General features: G+C 42.8%; 1 protein-coding gene across 1 annotated transcript; it reads right to left on the reverse strand.

The window, feature by feature from the left end:
• Positions 1-551: 551 nt before the first annotated feature.
• On the reverse strand, positions 552-6,544 carry LOC149744418 (beta-defensin 33-like). The gene is made up of 2 exons (XM_089903577.1): positions 6,417-6,544; positions 552-4,172 (listed from the first exon to the last, which is right to left on the reverse strand). The coding sequence occupies exons 1-2, from the start codon at positions 6,472-6,474 to the stop codon at positions 4,042-4,044; spliced, it is 189 nt and encodes a 62-aa protein (XP_089759703.1). The 5' UTR covers positions 6,475-6,544; the 3' UTR covers positions 552-4,041.
• Between the last annotated feature and the right edge of the window lie 11,333 nt (positions 6,545-17,877).

The following is a 17,877-nucleotide window of genomic DNA, read 5'->3' on the forward strand; positions in this document are numbered from 1 at the left end:
AGTGTGAGCCCACCCCCAGCCCTGGCGTTGACACCACAAGGGGTGGCCATGGCCCCATGGCCATGCTGAGGCCGATGAGAGCCAGGCCCCTGACCACTGCGGTCTGGGTTCCAAAGTTGGTGACCTCTACTAATGACCTGGAGTGGACAGGCAGGACGAGGGGGTCCGTGGAGGCCCTTCCTTCCCCCTCCCACCTCCTAAGAGTCAGGAAAAGCAACCTTCTTCAGGCCTGGTTTGGAGCCAGGTGGGACATTTCTTTTTCTCTTTTAGAAACCTCTCTCCCCTCAGCTGGTGCCCTGATTTTTCTAGGTCCTTGGCTTTAGGGACTTGAATTTTAGGTCTTTAATCTTAATTTTAAGACCTATCTGATAAACCCTGAAGGCAGGTTTAGGTTCTAAGCCTGGGAATGGTGAGTGAACTTCAGAATATTGCTGACACTCTCAAGTGTTTGGGACATACTGTGTGAGTATGTTTACATATTTTAGTAAATACGTAAGGGCTGCAGTAACATCTTATTTTCAGTGGGATCCTGTCCCAGGAAGATAAAAACACAAAATTACAAAATTTTAATGTGTTTTTCCAAAAGACATTATCTGACAACTCCACAATGGCACATCTTGGAGGGCACAACTGCAGGCTGTGTGTGTCAACCCAAGAGAAGTGTTTAAAGTCTCTGATCCCAGCTTCCAAATTACAGCATAAAATTTCTGTTCATGACAAGCTCTTGAAGACTGGCCTTGTCCTGTTAACAAGCAAGTAGGAGGGACGACGTGAGGAAAAGGAGGTGCGTAAGACAGAATACTTTCCCGAGCAGTACCTTTTGGAGGTTCCTGGTTGGACTGAATTATTCCTTCCCCTGTAGAGCGATCTCAAGACTTTCTTCCAAAACCAGATATTTTTGTTCTTTCTACAGGTTGGGGACACAGTAAAATGCTTAATTTATGTGACTCACGTACAAGTGTATGCCTGAAGAGGAAAAGAAATCGTATTCTTCCCATGCCAGGGATGTGCCCTGGTAGGAGCTTCTGTTGTAAGGATGAAGTGAACTGAAGAATTCATGTTTGATGGCACTCCCCTGAATTAAGTAAATTGAAGAATTCACGTTTAAGGGGTCAGCCCTGAATTAAATTGGAAAGCTGAGACCTCATATCATTTTCTTTATTCACTCACTCATTTATTTTGTCAACACCTATTGAACACCTACTGTGTGCTAGGAACTGTACTGGTAGCTAAGGATATGGATTCAATACTTCTTCTCTTATCCAAGTTGGGTGAATCAAGGATGTCTTCCCAGTGAAGGCCATATATGAGTTGAGTCCTTAAAAAATGAGTAAGAATTAGGCAGAGAAAGTTGAAGGAAAGTGGCCTAAGTGTGTTCCAATATGAGGAGAACAAAATATGCCAGAAACATGACTGCCATTATATTAGGGGTTAGTTTGAGAATCAGGATGTGATAAGAGATGAAACTAGAGGAAGTATGGCCAAAGGACGGAGGACTTGAGACACTAGAGAAATTTTGCTTCATCCCTTTAAGCTACAGGGAAACACTGAAGAATTTTACATGGAGGTGAGGAGGGATTGGAAGCTGGAGAGATGGAAACCCAGAGGCCATTTAGGGTATGATGCAGTGACTGAAGTGTAAATGTTTGAGGTTAAAGGGTGTGAATTAAGACATTTCCACAAAGACTGGAATTGAAGGTTGGTTATTTAAAAGATACCTGGGGAGTAGAAGCATGAGGATTTGGTCATTGAGGGTGGGAAGTGAGAAAGACGATTTCTGTTAAGTCTGGCTCACTGGGGGATGGAGTTTCCAGGAGTTGAGTCCCTAGCCTAGCGTTTAAAGGAGGGATCAAGAATGGAGATAATGGGGACTTCCCTGGTGGTCCAGTGGTTAAGAATCTGCCTTCCAATCCAGGGGAGTCGGGTTCAATCCCTGGTTGGGGAACTAAGATCCCACACGCCACAGGGCAACTTAATAAGCCTGCGCGCCATAACTACTGAGCCCATGCACTCTGGAGCCACAACTAGAGAGAAGCCCGCATGCCGCAATAACTAACTAACTAACTAACTAAATAAGAAGAAGAACAGAGATAATGATTTCTGAGACATGAGGTTTCTTACGGGTGATAAATGAAGCCTCACAGGCCAGGCGTCCAGCAGAGACTGAGAGTAATAGAGCTGAGAAGCAGAAGCTGGAGGTACCGAAGGAGCAGGCAGGTTGAGATGTGACCTGTGGCAGCTTCAACTGCAGCCATTCCGGTAAATGGCCCTTCTGTTTCCCATCTGGCATCACGGTGAGCAATTCAAAATTGCCAACGATCTCTGGGGTAAAAACCATTCTGATTACAGCTCCGACCCTAATTGCCTATTTCAACAGTCATGTGTAACTTGAATCTTTATTTCTGTTCCAACATCCCATCCAGGATACCACATTTAGTTACCATCTTTCCATAGTTTCTGGGCTTTGACAATTTCTCAGACAATTTTTTGGATGACTTTGACAGTTTTGAGGAGTACCATTGGGATACTTTGTAGAATACCCCTCAATTTGTGTTTGATATTTTTCTCACGATTAGACCAGGGTTATAAGTTTATGTTCGTCACGGCCTGCATTCTGTTTTTCTGTCCACATCGAGTTGATTCTTTTTTTTTTTTTTTATTTACATATAGTCAAATTCAAATTTTGTGGTGTAGAGTTCTAAGGTATTTGCAAATGCAGAGAGCTGTGTATGCGCTACCATACTTCTATACAGGTTACTCTTCACAGACCACCCCTCCTGGGACCCCCTAACCCTGAGCAGCCACTGGTCTGGCTTCTAACTCTACAGATTTGCTCTTCAAGGGGGTCATGTAAAAGGAATCAAACAATCTGTAGCCTTTCCATCTGGCTTCTTTAGCTCAGCAGAAGGCCTTTAAGATCCCTCTGTGATATTAATGAATCAATCATTTCTTTATGGCTACATAATATTCTATGGTCTGATGTATCAAAATTAATTCACTAGTTGAAGGACATCTGTGTTTACCATTTTGGGCAATTATAAATTAAGCTGCTATAAACGTGTGCATACAGGTTTTTGACATGAACATACATTTTTCTTCTCTCAAGTCATATGGTAAGCATACGCTTAACTTTACAAGAGACAGCCAAACGATTTTCCAAAGTAGCCTTAGCATTTTGCATCCCCAGCGGCAGTGTATGAGAGTTGGATTTGTCTCCAAAAAAAAAAAAAGGTTGATAAGAAAAAAGATGACCAAGAAGTTGTATCCTGACTGTTTCGGAACAGGAGGTACTAAATGATTGCTGAAGATCGAATTTCCCAGCCTGATCAGCGGGCTTCTGCTGTACAACTCAAGTCTTATCCGCTCTGAAGACAGTCCCTTGTGTTCTAAGAAAATGGTTCTAAAGGAATCGCACTATTTGGAAAGGCACCTTTGGAGAGAAGAAAATAGCCGTTACCTCACTAAATCTTGGTTTTCTGAAAAAACAGTGGGTTGGTCTCTGTTGTCTGAGTTGCAGTTCTACGGGTTGATGCCTAAGTACCAGCTTAAATCTTTCTGCACCTTCAAGCCCTTCAGATCAACTTATGTCCTGGCTCTTCAATAATCAACTGGGAGCCATTGCTTGATACCCAAGAGTCATTAAGGGTATGAAAATGAGAACAAAGTGAGAACAAAGCCTCAGTGACTTTTCATACTATAATACACACACACACACACACACACACACACTCAAAGCTCCTATCCCCAATCCATACATTTATAGACATATATTAACAGGTTATAGGTGGCTTGGAGAACATCCATTTCAGTAGTTACAGGTGCAGAGACGGAGACCTAGAAAAGGAAAGGCCTGTCTAATGTTAACCAGCTAATGAGTGCTGTGACCAGACTTAGAACTTAAATCTCTCCCATCCAATTCATGACCTCCCGTGCCCACAGAAACACCCACGCAGGGTCCATGTGAGTGGTGATGCTTTTATTAAGCAGAAATCAGTGGCGGTGAGTGTCTCGTGCTGCTCTGGGGATGCTTGGGTGCTGAAACTAGGCCCTGCAGCAGTGTTTCTTCCGACTTTTGCATCCTGCAGGCAGGATGGTGCACCCATGGGTTGTCTGATGTTTGCAGGCACCACCCATTTTTTCACATTCAGGATTTTTCATCTTTTTTTCATTCCCTGAAAAGGAAGTGGAGGTGAAAAAACAAAACAAAACACAACAAAGAAATCAAGGCATGTTTAACCAAAGCTACCAAAATTCATCTTATATAGCAAGGAACTCCAAACTGCAGTCCACAGGGACACAGCTGGCCCTCTCCTTGTTTTGGTGTGACTTAGAAGCTTACAATGTTTTTTACTTTTTCTTTAATTGTGGGAAAAAACTCAGAAGGGGCCATAAGACCGTTCTGAGGTCTTATGTGTCTGTGGTCACTTTCACTCTGCAACAGAGATGAATCCTCATGACAGAGATCTCATAGTCCACCGAGCCTAAGATATGTATTACCTGCCCTGCCCTTTACAGAAAAAACGTATTGACCTCTGTGGTATAGTGTCTTTCCTCTTTAGATGAAGAAACTTTAGGTCAGAGAAAGCAAGTAACTTAATTGGGCCACAAATTAGGGACACACTTCATTTCACATGTCCTTCATAAAAGTTTCCTCAAGGGCCTTCCTCTTTCCCCAAAGGGCAAAATCTTACAAGCGCACAGCACAAATTAGACAATAAGTGTTGTGGTGAGAATTCTCACTCCTAAATACTGTGCCTCCTATGTCGCTGCAATGAGGGCTGCATGGATGTTGTAAATGTCGCAGCCGTGGCATGTAGTGAGCAGAAAGCAGGGCGAGAGGAGAGAGAACCTAAATAATGTCTTAAGTCAAGAGAGCGAACGACAGAGAGTCATGAGGAAACAATGAATAAGAGGAGTTTCCGTCCGAGGTTATAGCTTTTAGGGGAACTATGTTGTGATGGGAAAAGCATACGCAACCAGGAACTGGGAGACCTGGCCTCTGAGTCCTGCTTCACCACAAATAACGAGAGCTTTCTTTCAGGAGCTGCAGATTCTCCTAATTTTTCATAAGAAGGCAAGGTAAAAATAATGATATAAATGCTATTATAAATGTAATTCATATAGATTTATATTCATATGGTAAATATGAATGAATGTATATGAATATGTTATATCCATATATTTAACCTTATTATTCATATTATATAAATATGAATATATCATGTATGTCAATACCGACATCTCCATCTTCATCTATATCTATATTTATATCCATATGCACACGCACATCCACATCTATATCTGTCTGTCTGTTGTTTAACTTCGTTACGCTATTCACCAAATAGGTCTGAGTCTCTATTTTCTTGGCACAAAGTGGGATTTACCTTTTATGTGATTAAGGGGGTCTAGGACTTGCTTGGTTAATGAATTTTGAACAGAACTGATGTTTCCCTACAGGGCTGGAGCCCTTAATTGCCATCATGAGAGTCCTCAGAGCTCTTTCCTTTGACACAGAGACCAGCAGCCTTCATGATGGTAGCTGCTCCGTCAGGAGGCTCGGAGCGGCTACGGTGAGTAGAGCACCCCGTGGCCGTCATGGGTTGGTATCACCTGAGCGAGAATTAAACTTCTGCTCTTTTAAGATGCTAAGATTTAGAGGCTGCTGTCACCACAGCATAGCCTGGCACGTGCTGACACATGCGTAGGTTTGCCAGGTAAAACGCAGGACACTCAGTTTAATTTGAATTTCAGATGAACAACAATTAATCTTTTAGTCTGAGTATGACCCAAGTGCTGCATGGATCATACTCAAGCTAAAAACAGTTGTTGTTTATATATAATCCAGTAAGTAAATCTGTTTTCTGGGATTGTTGAATATTTAATAAAAACATGGGCTTTGGAATCAAACCCACTTGGGCTTGAGTTAAAGTCTTCCTTACATACAACCTGCACGACTTTGAACAAGTTACTTCATTTAATCTCATCGGTAGAATGGGGCTAAAAATACCTACCCCATAAATATTGTTATGAGGAATACATTTGGGACAACACATGAAAAGTTTTCTGTTGGTAAAGAGGAAGTGGTCAATAGTATTTGCTATTAGTTATTCACGTGGAAATGATTTGTAAGCTGTAAAGTCCCCTGAGACTGTTGTCTATCACCACGACTACTTATAGGTTTGCTACCAACTAATTAAGGGCAATCACGGGAGAATATTTTGCATTTCTTTAAGCTTCTCTTTCCTTATTTGTAAAGTGGAGCATGTTGTATATGCTATGCTTCTTTCAGATACGATATTGTTCAGTTGTTACATAGATCAGCGCATCCCTGGATGATGAATCAACTTGACCTTCCCTACTCCAGGCTCCGAGGTCATCCACCATATATCATCCCACCAGTTGGATCCACAGCTTACCTGATGTTGTCTGGATAAGACATACAAGTAAGAGAAAGAGAAGGTATAGTAGCCTCATGATGGGAAAGGAATTTTCAGGATTCCAGGTAGAACTGGCAGTGTCTGATGGCACACATCAATGGGGGCAGGTGATCTGGGAAAGAATTTGAAAAATTCAGCTAGAGAGAAAAGGCTTATATTCCTAATAAAGATGTTTGGTTAGGGCCTGAGCGTAACTTGAGGACGTTCAGTGTTTCTGCATTGATTCTCACTTCTGCTTATGGCTCTGAAGTTTGGTGGGGTTTTTTGAGAAAAATCAATAAAAACTGAACTCTTTTAGCAAATCATTCATTCATTCACCTTTACTGCATGTCTCTGCGCCTGTCCGTTTCTCCTTTCAGAATAAACACCTCCCCCTCACACGTTTTAGAATTTAAAAAGGAAAGGAATTTTGGAAATTGAAATGATCTCTCCATTTTTACTCTCAAAAATGTTCTGCTACCATTTTAAGGGGAGAATTGATCCATCATGAGCAAGCTTGCCATGCCAAGGTCTTGTACAGACCACCACCAGGTGAGGCTTTAAGGGCTGGAGGCATTACGTCAATGTATTCTTGAGTTAAAAGCACAGAAGTAGACAAGGTAAACCATTGAAATTTCTCTCCATCTCTTCCTTCTCGTCATCTCAGTTTTGCTTTATAGTGTTTATAGCTCTCTTTTTCACTGTATGTAAATTTCTAAAGTAACAAGTCCTGTTTTATTATCTCATATTCTCAGCACCTTGAACAGTGCCTGGCATAGAGCAGGTGGTCAAATATTTGTTTATATGAATAGGTCCTAGTATGGAAGAATCAATTTATGGGTGAATGAATAAATGGATGGAGGGAGGAAATAAGGGAGGGAAGGAGGGAGGGAGAAAAGAAAGAAAGGCTCAGACATAATCTTTGGGTTTTGAGGGTCTGGTGAGAGCCCATTAACTTGCTTTATCCAAAAGTGTTTCTGAGCACAGACACCCACCCACTCACCCATTCCCAATATAATATGTCAAAGTACGTCATAAAATGTCATAGTATCTGGTCTTCACTCATCTCCCTCTCTTCTATCTTAAATGAACTGACTATGTTCTGACATTTTCTCTCTGTCCAGAAGCAACTTAGCAATAAAAGGTTTTCGCTTGTTATCTTTTGATCAGCATTTGAATCTTTCACTAAGTGGAGATCTATTTTAATTTCGTGATGTTGACTTAAAAATAGAATAAGTGTTTGTAGTAATCTGCTTAAGTAAGTCACACTTAATTCTACAGACTAGCTGTGAGGGTTTTACTTCCTTAGCCCCAGCATCAGTACTACTTTTATAATAATAATAATAATAATAATAAATAAATAATAGAAAAGAAAGTATAGACTAAAAGCTTGTGTCCACATTTCCATCTCCTATACTTTTATACCGAAAGCTATCCTTTTTATTGACTCCCTAAATATGCATGTATTCCCACCCCTTCTTCAACCACGGATGTTTCTCTCCTGAAAACCTACCTTGCAATTGGCTTCTTCACCCTCTTCAGGCTGTCTACTGCCTGCCCATTCAGGCAGGGACACCTGTGAGCACCTGTCCGTGGCCACATAATTAGGGGTCAGATCAACAGTGGGCAGAGGAAGGGCTGAGTGAGGTCATAAAGGATGTATTATGATCCCCTGTTGACTGGAGTCATCTTGGTGGAGTGGTGGAGTGTTCTGAAACCCCCTGAGAGGGTCTGAGAGGAAGTGGGGTCTGCAGACACGCCTCCCAAAGGGTTTGCTGAAAAACTAAGCACAAGCAAGATCGAGCGGCTGAATGTTGTAGTGTCAAGGAAGAGGTGTTTGGTTGCTTTTTTTTTTTCTTTCGGTACGCGGGCCTCTCACTGTTGCGGCCTCTCCCGTTGCGGAGCACAGCCTCCGGACGCGCAGGCTCAGCGGCCATGGCTCACGGGCCCAGCCGCTCCGCGGCATGTGGGATCCTCCCGGACCGGGGCACGAACCCGGGTCCCCTGCATCGGCAGGCGGACTCTCAACCGCTGCGCCACCAGGGAAACCCGCTGTTCGGTTGCTTTTAGATTTTATAGATTCAGTAGAAGGGGACAAGGGGTAGAGCTGGTTTGGGTCTCACCCACGAGTAAGCAAGGGAAACGAGATGCAGGACCCAGGTGGAAAGGTTTGCCTTGGACCAGAGCGTAAGCCCATTAATTCATGATTCACATGGAAAAGCCACCCTCTTCCTGCTACTGAAATCAGAAGAGTGTTCCTCCCTTGCAAGAGTCATAATAAGACACTTAGAAATGTTATGGCAATAAAACACTGACAGACATTTTAGGATAACACTTAAAAGTTAAGAAAAAATTAAAAATTGAGATTCCACTAAAGAATATGATAAAAGTCTAATAAACAGTACAACCAAATCACTCTTAAAACCAGATAAAGGTTGTATGATAATAAATTAAGCTAAAGAATAAATGTTAAGAATAAAAGGGATGTCAGATACAGGAGGCATGAAACTGAGTTACAACTACAGCCATGGGATTAAAAGGAGGAAAATGAACAAGAACTCAGAACTGGGAACAAAAATGAAACGTTCAAACTAGAAGAAGTAGAATAAGAACTTGGAAAGTCAAGGAAAAGCTTGAATGTTGGGAAACAGATAAAATAAAGTTTTGGTTGAATTCCTGGGCAAAGGAAAACTGTCGAAGGGTTTTAAGAACGTTAATGTTTGAAAATATGATTTATAGGATCTCTTTCAAGCTATCACATAAATTTTGTGTGTGTGGCTAAGGAAGAGATTAAGAAAACTTAATGTAACCCTACAGACAATGAAGACTTGGGTGATAGGAATAAAATTCCAATGGAATGATTTTACTCCTTCCTGCATTTTGGGGCAGGAATCTTTGTGGAACCCGTGAAACCACAGGGCACAGACGGCATGCTCTGCCCCTCAGCCTGAGATTTGATCTCCACCCAATAAATCCCAAAGTGCAGCCTTGAAAGGAGAGCCTTTCACATGACACTGAGCCCAGGGACCCTCTGAGGGAGGGGAAGTTGGCAGGTACACCCTGGGCTTTTGTGTTAAGAAATAAATATAAAAATGTGTCCAATATTCAACAGTACTGGCTATTGCCCATTAAAAGTCTGGCCTCACTGAACCAATCTGGGATCTTTGGTGCTATACCCTTTATGCTCTCAGCATATAATTTTTAAGTAGTAACATAAGGCTGACGAGTTTAAGAAATAAATATCTTAACCAAAACAACACCAAAAAGCCATGAGGAAACATCAGAGTGATTTAGCACCAAGAATCAAAACATTTATTCTGGGGCTTCCCTGGTGGCGCAGTGGTTGAGAGTCCGCCTGCCGATGCAGGGGACACGGGTTCGTGCCCCGGTCCGGGAAGATCCCACATGCCGCGGAGTGGCTGGGCCCGTGAGCCGTGGCCGCTGAGCCTCCGCACCCGGAGCCTGTGCTCCAGAACGGGAGAGGCCACAGCAGTGAGAGGCCCGCGTACCGCCAAAAAAAAAAACAAAAACACGTTTATTCTAGGAAGCTCCTCTCCAATTGGCGAAAGTAAGATAATTTATAAAATGCTGCGTAAGCATAAACCTTGAAGGCAGCTATGCAGGCACTAAACTAGCACTTAGTTTCCATTTTCTTTACCTTGTGTAACTCAGCCTCACTGTTTTGTCTCATTGGGAGAGAACTGCTGAGACCCATGGGCAATGCTGTCCCATAGGACTTTCTGTGATGATGGACATGTTCTACATCTGTGATGACCAGTATGGCAGCCATTGGCCACATGTGGTTATCAAGCACTCAAGATGTGGCGGGTGTGACTGAGGAGCTGAATTTTAAATTCTATTTACTTTTAATTAATTAAAATGAAAAGTTAAATAACCACTCATGGCTAGTGTCTACTGTATATAAGACAGCACAGGCTTAGGCATCAGAGCAATATAGTACTCAGCTCAAGGTTAGACCTTTCCTGGTCCACAGCCATCTCTTTTCCATTCTTGCTGCCTATCTGAGTGCCTGGCCCATTGTAGACACTTAGTATCTGAAATGAATGTGTTTCTATTTGTCATTGTTAACACTATTGGTTTCTTTTTCCTCATGGTTTGTGAATTCCTTTCTGCTTGGGAGATACCAATTTACTAGAATGTCAGAGCTGGAAGATACACTACAGCCCTTCCAGTTCAGGAAGTCTAGTCTAGTTTGGCCGTGATGACTGAATGTTTCGGGAGTGCTGTGTTGAGAAAGATTCTGAGGCTGCATGGAGCCATCTCGCCAAGAGCGAATGCGCATCCGGAGCCTGTGCTCCGCAACGGGAGAGGCCACAACGGTGAGAGGCCCGCGTACCGCAAAAAAAAACAAAAACAAAAACAAAAAACCCGTGAACCGAGGGTAGCGCTTTCAGGGGCATGTCCTGGAGGACCTTCCCGCTGAGAAGACAAAGCATGGAGTGCTCCAAACGGCAGTTCTCCAAGTCCAGGCTGAGCCTTACTACCCTCTGGGATTCTCTGGTTACCCAGAGACTCTACCCTTTAAATATAAAGATTTATTTATTATTTTTTTTAACAGAAATATTTTTTCTTTTTTTTTTGATGTGGACCATTTTCAAAGTCTTTATTGAATTTGTTACAACGTTGCTCCCGTTTTATGTTTTGGCTTTTTGCCCCCGAGTCATGTGGGATCTTAGCTCCCTGACCAGGGATTGAACCCGTACCCCCAGCATTGGAAGGCGAAGTCTTTACCACTGGACTGCCAGGGAAGTCCCAATTATAAAGATTTATAAAGCAACATTCTGCACTTCTGTCCTTGGACGAAATCAAATTTTTTGCCTTTATTGAAAAAGAAGAGTCGCCTAACAGAGGCTTCCTCTGTTTCCTCCACATGAAAAACAGTGAGGAGGTGGACTTAGGAGCTGGTGACTCACACATAATGGCTCAGAAGCATCTGGGAATTGTGCAGGAAGGTTCTCAGACTCCTTCCACACCAAAGGACACGGTGCTGGGTTCTCGTGAGCAATCCATACAGTTTATTTAGTCTGATCGTGTGGAGACAGGGATGAGGGACAGAGAGAGGGAGAGACAGAAGAGAGTGACTATCCTATCCTTTCCACCTGCTCATCCCTCCGGCTTCCGGGGCCCAGCTTACCTGACACAGGCAACAGGAACACGAAGGAGGTAATGGAGCCTCATGCTGGCATCTGGGGAGCTTTACAGCAGTTGACACTGGAGAGGAGGCTGGGCTTTGCCCTTTTTCAAGGTTCCAGGTTACCCAGAGAATTCAGTATTGCTACAGATTTGGTAATTACAGAGCCTCTGCCCTGTGTCTCATGGGAAGGGCCTTTAGAACACAAAGCAGAGTCAGTCACCCTTATGCTAATCAGGCCATGGGAAACCCCAGGAAAACCTTTCCTGCTGCCCTTGGGACCAGAAACTTCTTCCTGCACTGAGTTCAGCTGAAGAGTGGGGGGTGGGATGAGGGGCGTGGCCTGTCTCCCCTGGGGAACAGACTTCTTGCCGCTCACTTGCTTGCCCCTGGGATCTTTGAATCTGCCCACTTTGTTTTTTCCTAAGAGTCTGGGATTGTTTCAGGCCAAACCAGGAACTAGTCCATCCCAAGGCAATTTCAGTCCGTGGGCATGAAACAGGGCTTGCTGAAACCCAGCATCCCTAGAAATAGCCACATTTTTCCAGGCCCAAGGAGAGCTTTGGGACACTGAGGGAAGAGAGGCCCCCACCTAGGCAACATTCATGTGAAAGTCTCCCAAAATGTGTCATCATCTCAATGGGACAGGTGGTGGCGCAGATGCGCGCTCCGTTTCCGTTCAACAGGGAAAGATTGGAAGGATGATGCTGTCACTGGACGCATCTCCTCGGTCTAATATCACGAAGCAGGGACAGCCGTGGAGATCCCTCAACTGGGTTACTCAGGGCGACATCTGTCACTAAGTGACTTTAGTATTTGAGAGCCTGTGGCCTGTCTGCTTTTCAGAAATGCCAAAGCTCGTGATCAAACTTGCCACTTGGATCTTGTGGTGAAGCTCGGAGTGGAACTGCAAGTCCTTTATGCCCCCTGGGGGACCCAGTCCTGAAGGAGCCCCTGGAGCTTCAGGCCTGTTTGAGGTCTCCCGCTGTGGCTCAGAGCCTCTGAGGCTCAGCAAAGCCAATGGAGGCCGCCGGGAGTGGACAGAGCCCCGTGCCTGGCCCCCGGGGGGTAGGGTTTTTCTGAGGGAAGATAGGTTGTATTAATCGTGAGTCCTTCTGCTTTAACTCTAAATGATGTTTGAGAGAGATGGACATCTACTTATGCAGAATTATCTATAAATAATATATGTATCTATTTATAGATTTTGCAAGCAAAATCTCTACTACAGGGTCAATTGGATGAGTGCTATAATACAGCACTGGAAAAAGAAGTAAAACTGAATCGTGGTCTACCTTCTTCTTTTAAAATGCTGTGTTTTAAAGATCTATGGTTTGCAGCACAGCAGAGATTTTTTTTTTTTTTAAAGGAAGCTAATGATGTTGTCTTATATGCAAAACCGGGCATGGCTTCCCACAGCAGGAAGTCTCTGAAGGGGAGTGAGACTGGACAGGGTGCCGTAGGGAGTTTCAGAGGCGTTCCCCTCCAAGCTTCTGGTGTAGTCACTAGTCAGACACAGGGACACGGCCCTTGTCAGGGATTTTGATGACTGCAGCTGCTTCTTTTCTTTGGCAAGTTCTAAGGATGACTCCTTTGCAGCTATGTTTATCCTGGAGATAAAGCCAAGGGGCATTTTTGTCCATCAAGGTAGGATCCTGTTGCTTCAGGAAGGAGGTCACACACTAGTGAAAATATGGGGTGTCTCACCAGAAACCAGAGCTGTAGTTATAGGATTGGGGGAAGGGTTGATTTTAGGTAAAATCTAAATGAATTGTTAGTTTTCACAGGCTCAAAGCAAAACAAGGCTGTGTGGAAAATGGTTACCATCATGCCTGGGCTGAGAGGTAACTCATGGTCCCATTCTTTAAAGGGAAGATAAAGGCTATGTCCTCAACCCTTTTCACCTGTGACTAGGAAATTGATGCAGTGTCTCTCTGGCAAAGTGGCTCAGTTCTCCAAGCAAGAAGGGGTGTCCCGGGCTTCCCTGGTGGCGCAGTGGTTGGGAGTCCACCTGCCAATGCAGGGGACGCAGGTTCGTGCCCCGGTCCGGGAAGATCCCACATGCCGCGGAGCAGTTAAGCTACAATTAATACACCTTCTTCTCACCTAGTAAACATGTTTTTTGTTTCTTTTTGTGTTTGATTTATTTCGCTTAGCATAATGTCCTCCAGGTTCGTCTGTGTTGTCACAAATGGCAGGATTTTCTTCTTTTTATGGCTGAATAATATTCCATTATATTATATTAGAATATAATATACTCCACATTTATTGGAATATATCATATTGGAATAAAATATATTCCACATTTATTGGAATATATTATATATTATTATTACATCCAATATATGTATTCACATTTTCCTTATCCATTCATCTATTAATGGGCATTTAGGTTGTTTCCATGTCTTGGCTATTGTGAATAATGCTGCAATGAAGATGAGGGTACAGATATCTCTTTGAGATTCTGATTTTATTTCCTTTGGGTATATACGCAGAAGTGGGATTTTGCTGGATCATATGGTAGCTCAATTTTTAGTTTTTTTAGGAAACCTCCATACTGTTTTCCATAATGGCTGGATCAATTTACATTCCTATCAAAAGTATACAAGGGTTCCCTTTTCTCCACATTCTTGCCAATATCTTTCGTCTTTTATTTTTTTTTTTGCTAGTAGCCAACCTTACAGATGTGAGGTGATATTGTGGTTTTGACTTGCATTTCCCTGATGATTAGTGACATTGAGCATCTTTTTCTAAACCTGTTGGCTATGAGCAGCAAAAGAAACAATCGACAAAATGAAACAATTAACAAAATGAAAAGGCAACCTACAGAATGGGAGAAAATACTTGCAAATCATATGTCTAACAAGGTGTTAATATACAAAATGTATAAGAAACTCATACAACTCAATAGCAAAACAACAACCTGATTAAAAAATGGGCAAAGGAAATGAATAGACCTTTTTCTAAAAAAGACCTACAAATGATCATTGGAATCTGGATAGAGATTGCATTGTATCTGTAGTTGCTTTTGGTAGTACGCCTTAAATTAAAAAAAAAAAAAATAAGAGCTTGACCTTGTAGGAGGTAATGAATGTGGGTGTAGATTACTGCCACCTGTGGCAATTCCTTGTTTACATAATGCTGAGATGCAGAACTGTTCTCATTTTCCTACTTGCCTGGAGGGTGGGCATACACCTGAGGCATCTTGTAATTTCCCTTTTCCCCCCTTAATGAGCCTAGTGAGAGCTCTAACAATTGTGTTGATCCTCTCAAAGTATCAGCTTTTAAAAAAACTTTTTCTACTGTTGTTCAACTCTTTGTCTGCTTTATCTTTTCATGACAAGCAGAAAAGTGCTGAAATACCCAACTGTAATTGTTAATTTGTCTGTTTCTCCTCTTATTTCTATAAGTTTTTCTTTAAGAACTTTAAAATTCTGTTGCTAGATACATTCTGATTCAGTATTAATATGTGTTCCTTTTTTTAAATATTTTTTTGATGTGGACCATTTTTAAAGTCTTCATTGAATTTTTTACAATATTGCTTCTGTTTTATGTTTTGGTTTCTTGGCCCCGAGGCATGTGGGATCTTAGCTCCCTGACCAGGGATCGAACCCACACCCCCTGCATTGGAAGACAAAGTCTTAACCACTGGACTGCCAGGGAAGTCCCTTAAAATGTCTTCTTGATGAATTAAACACTTTATCATTAGGAAAAATACCCCTCTTTACCTCTGGTCATACTCCTTGTCCTAAAAGCTACTTGATTTATAGTCAATTAACCGAATAGCCTACTCTGTTTTCTTTAGATTAATGTTTCTGTAGCATATCTGTTTCCATCCTTTCACTTCTAATCTATCTTTGCCTTTATATTTGGTTTCTCAAGTGGGTTTTTAATAGATAGCATATATCTGGGTCTTATATTTTTACTGAAGTTGTTGCAGGAAAGGGGACCCCTTCCAGGGCCCGAGAGTGGGCTCTTGTCTAACACTTGGAAATGAATTGTCTGAGAAGACACACATGCTGACAAAGCAAGAGACTTTACTCGGAAGGGACTCCCTGGCGGAGAGCAGCAGGGTAAGGGAACCCAGGAGAACTGCTCCACCACGTGGTTTGCAGTCTCAGGTTTCATGGTAATGGAGTTAGTTTCTAGGTTGCCTCTGGCCAATCACTGACTTAGGGTCCTTCCTGGTGGCATGGCATACACATTGCTCAGCCAAGATGGATTCTAATGAGAAAGATTCTGGAAGGTTGGTAGGACATAAGTTCTGGCATCTCCTCTCTTCTTTTGACCTTTCCTGAATTCTTGCAGATGGTGGTAGCTTGTTAGTTCTGCGTTCCTTACCAGGACCTCCTGTTGTAGGATATCTCATGCAAGTGGTTACTATCTTGCCTGGCCAGGGCAGGCGGTTTCAACTGTTAGGGTGGTTCCCCTAACAATTTCCCCCTGAGAGGCTTCATACTCAAGATACTTCTTGGAAATTGAGGCAGACGTCTTTCTTCTGTAACTATTTCCTGCTAAGATTGGGTGTAGTCCTGCCTAGTAGAGTTGAAGTCTCTCTCCACCTGATCTAAATCGACATATTCTGCGCCCCAAACCGGCATTTACCCTTGTGGTAGCAACAATTTAGCCTTGAACTGTTGGACTCTGGCAGAGATTAACCTGGTAAACGGTTGAAACAGACAGGGGCCAAACAGGAAGCCTAACAGGGTGGTCATCGCCAGGCCCAGAAAAGGAAGAGGCAAAATCCGGGGTGAGGGCTGCAGGGTGTGACTGTCTTCTGACAGCTGCTGGCGAGGTAACAGGGTGGAGCTCCAGGAATGTTGGGCTCAGCCTGACGTTACCATCCTCCACCTGGGCGGGGGTCCCTTTTCTGCAGAAGAACTCAAAAATGGTGTTATGTATACTCCTTGAAAGGGAACCAGGACCGTGCCCTACAAGACTCACCAGGATGTGAGTCTTGTATGATTAAAATCTCAATCCCTTGGTCTGCCATTTTGGTGTAACAGACCCAATTAGAAGTAGTTGGAGGAGTGACAACTGGAATTTTAATAGACAAAATAAATCTTATTCCCTGAGGAAATCAGAAGAATAAGCCTGAAACCCAGTGTGTACCTTGCACCTTAGGGAGACTTGTAGCCGGGTAGCCAGTTGTTTACTTTTATCTAAGTAGGTTTGAACTTCTGATGTGGTGGTAACTTATACATAACGGGAGGTATTGGCCACCAAACATCTTCTTTTATTTATTTTTTTATTAATATCTGATCTAAAACAATTTCATTGTCTAAAAATTTAATAGTTACAAGAGGATACCTTGAAACCATAAGGCTGCAGCTACCAGCTGCCAGCAGGCATTGTTTTGAGAATGGCTGGTGGCATCCCAAGTCTGACACAGCTCAGAAAACTCAAGTTCTTAGTAGTATTTGCTAAGCATTCTTCTTAGTTCTTAGCAAGAACTTGTCTGAAATCACGTCCATAATGCCTGAACCGCATTGGATGTCTGAACCACAGCTACTCCATTTTGACTTTCAGTTGCATTTCTCTCCTTAATGGCCAAAGTGGATGTCAACGTTAATCATTTTAGTGCTTTTCTAGATATGAGAAGATGCAAGAATTTGGGCTCATAAAAATCTTCTTCTGACAGTATCTAACTATCTGAAGGCCTGTTCTACTAGTTTTTCCAGAGAGAGCCTCATTTCTGATCTCCACCCTGAACTCCTTTCAGGAGGTGTTGAAGGTCAGCAGTTGCAGCAGGTCATGGTTTAATCCTTGTAGAGGTAGATGGCAAGTGCCAATTTGTAGGTGACAGGACATCCTCACGGTCATAACTTTGACCGTGCTTTGGGAGGCATTTCATGACCGTTTCATCCCATGGTGCTAGGAATGCTCATTCCCAGGTCTGGTGAAGATTTTGCTGATAGGCTACTCAGTGTGCTCTTACTGGACTAGGCCTTACTAGTAGACAAAAGTCTTTGGACCACCTCTCTTAGTAGTCTATTTTGGTCCAGGAGAGTATTCCCTCTTGCTGCTTCTTCCCATATCTAGAGTTACACTATCACAATCACTGATATGAGATTTTGCTTGTTGCTCTGATGGAGCTGGAGTAATAGAGAAAAATTTATATTTATGGCCAGGGTCAGAGCAGGTATTATTAATTGGCTACGTGAGGGGATCCCACCTAGTAATATCAACAGTGGCTTGAACAGGACTATAATTTTTTCTTTAAAATAAATTTCCTAAGGGCTAACCAATGACAGCCTTGGAATGAAGAAATCCACCAAGGTAACCCAGAAGTACTAGACACAGGCAATTGGC

This window comes from Delphinapterus leucas, chromosome 21 (assembly GCF_059928025.1).
Source record: "Delphinapterus leucas isolate spDelLeu-1000000601 "Yukka" chromosome 21, BTC_Dleu_Yukka2, whole genome shotgun sequence".
Taxonomy (NCBI): Eukaryota; Metazoa; Chordata; class Mammalia; order Artiodactyla; family Monodontidae; genus Delphinapterus; species Delphinapterus leucas.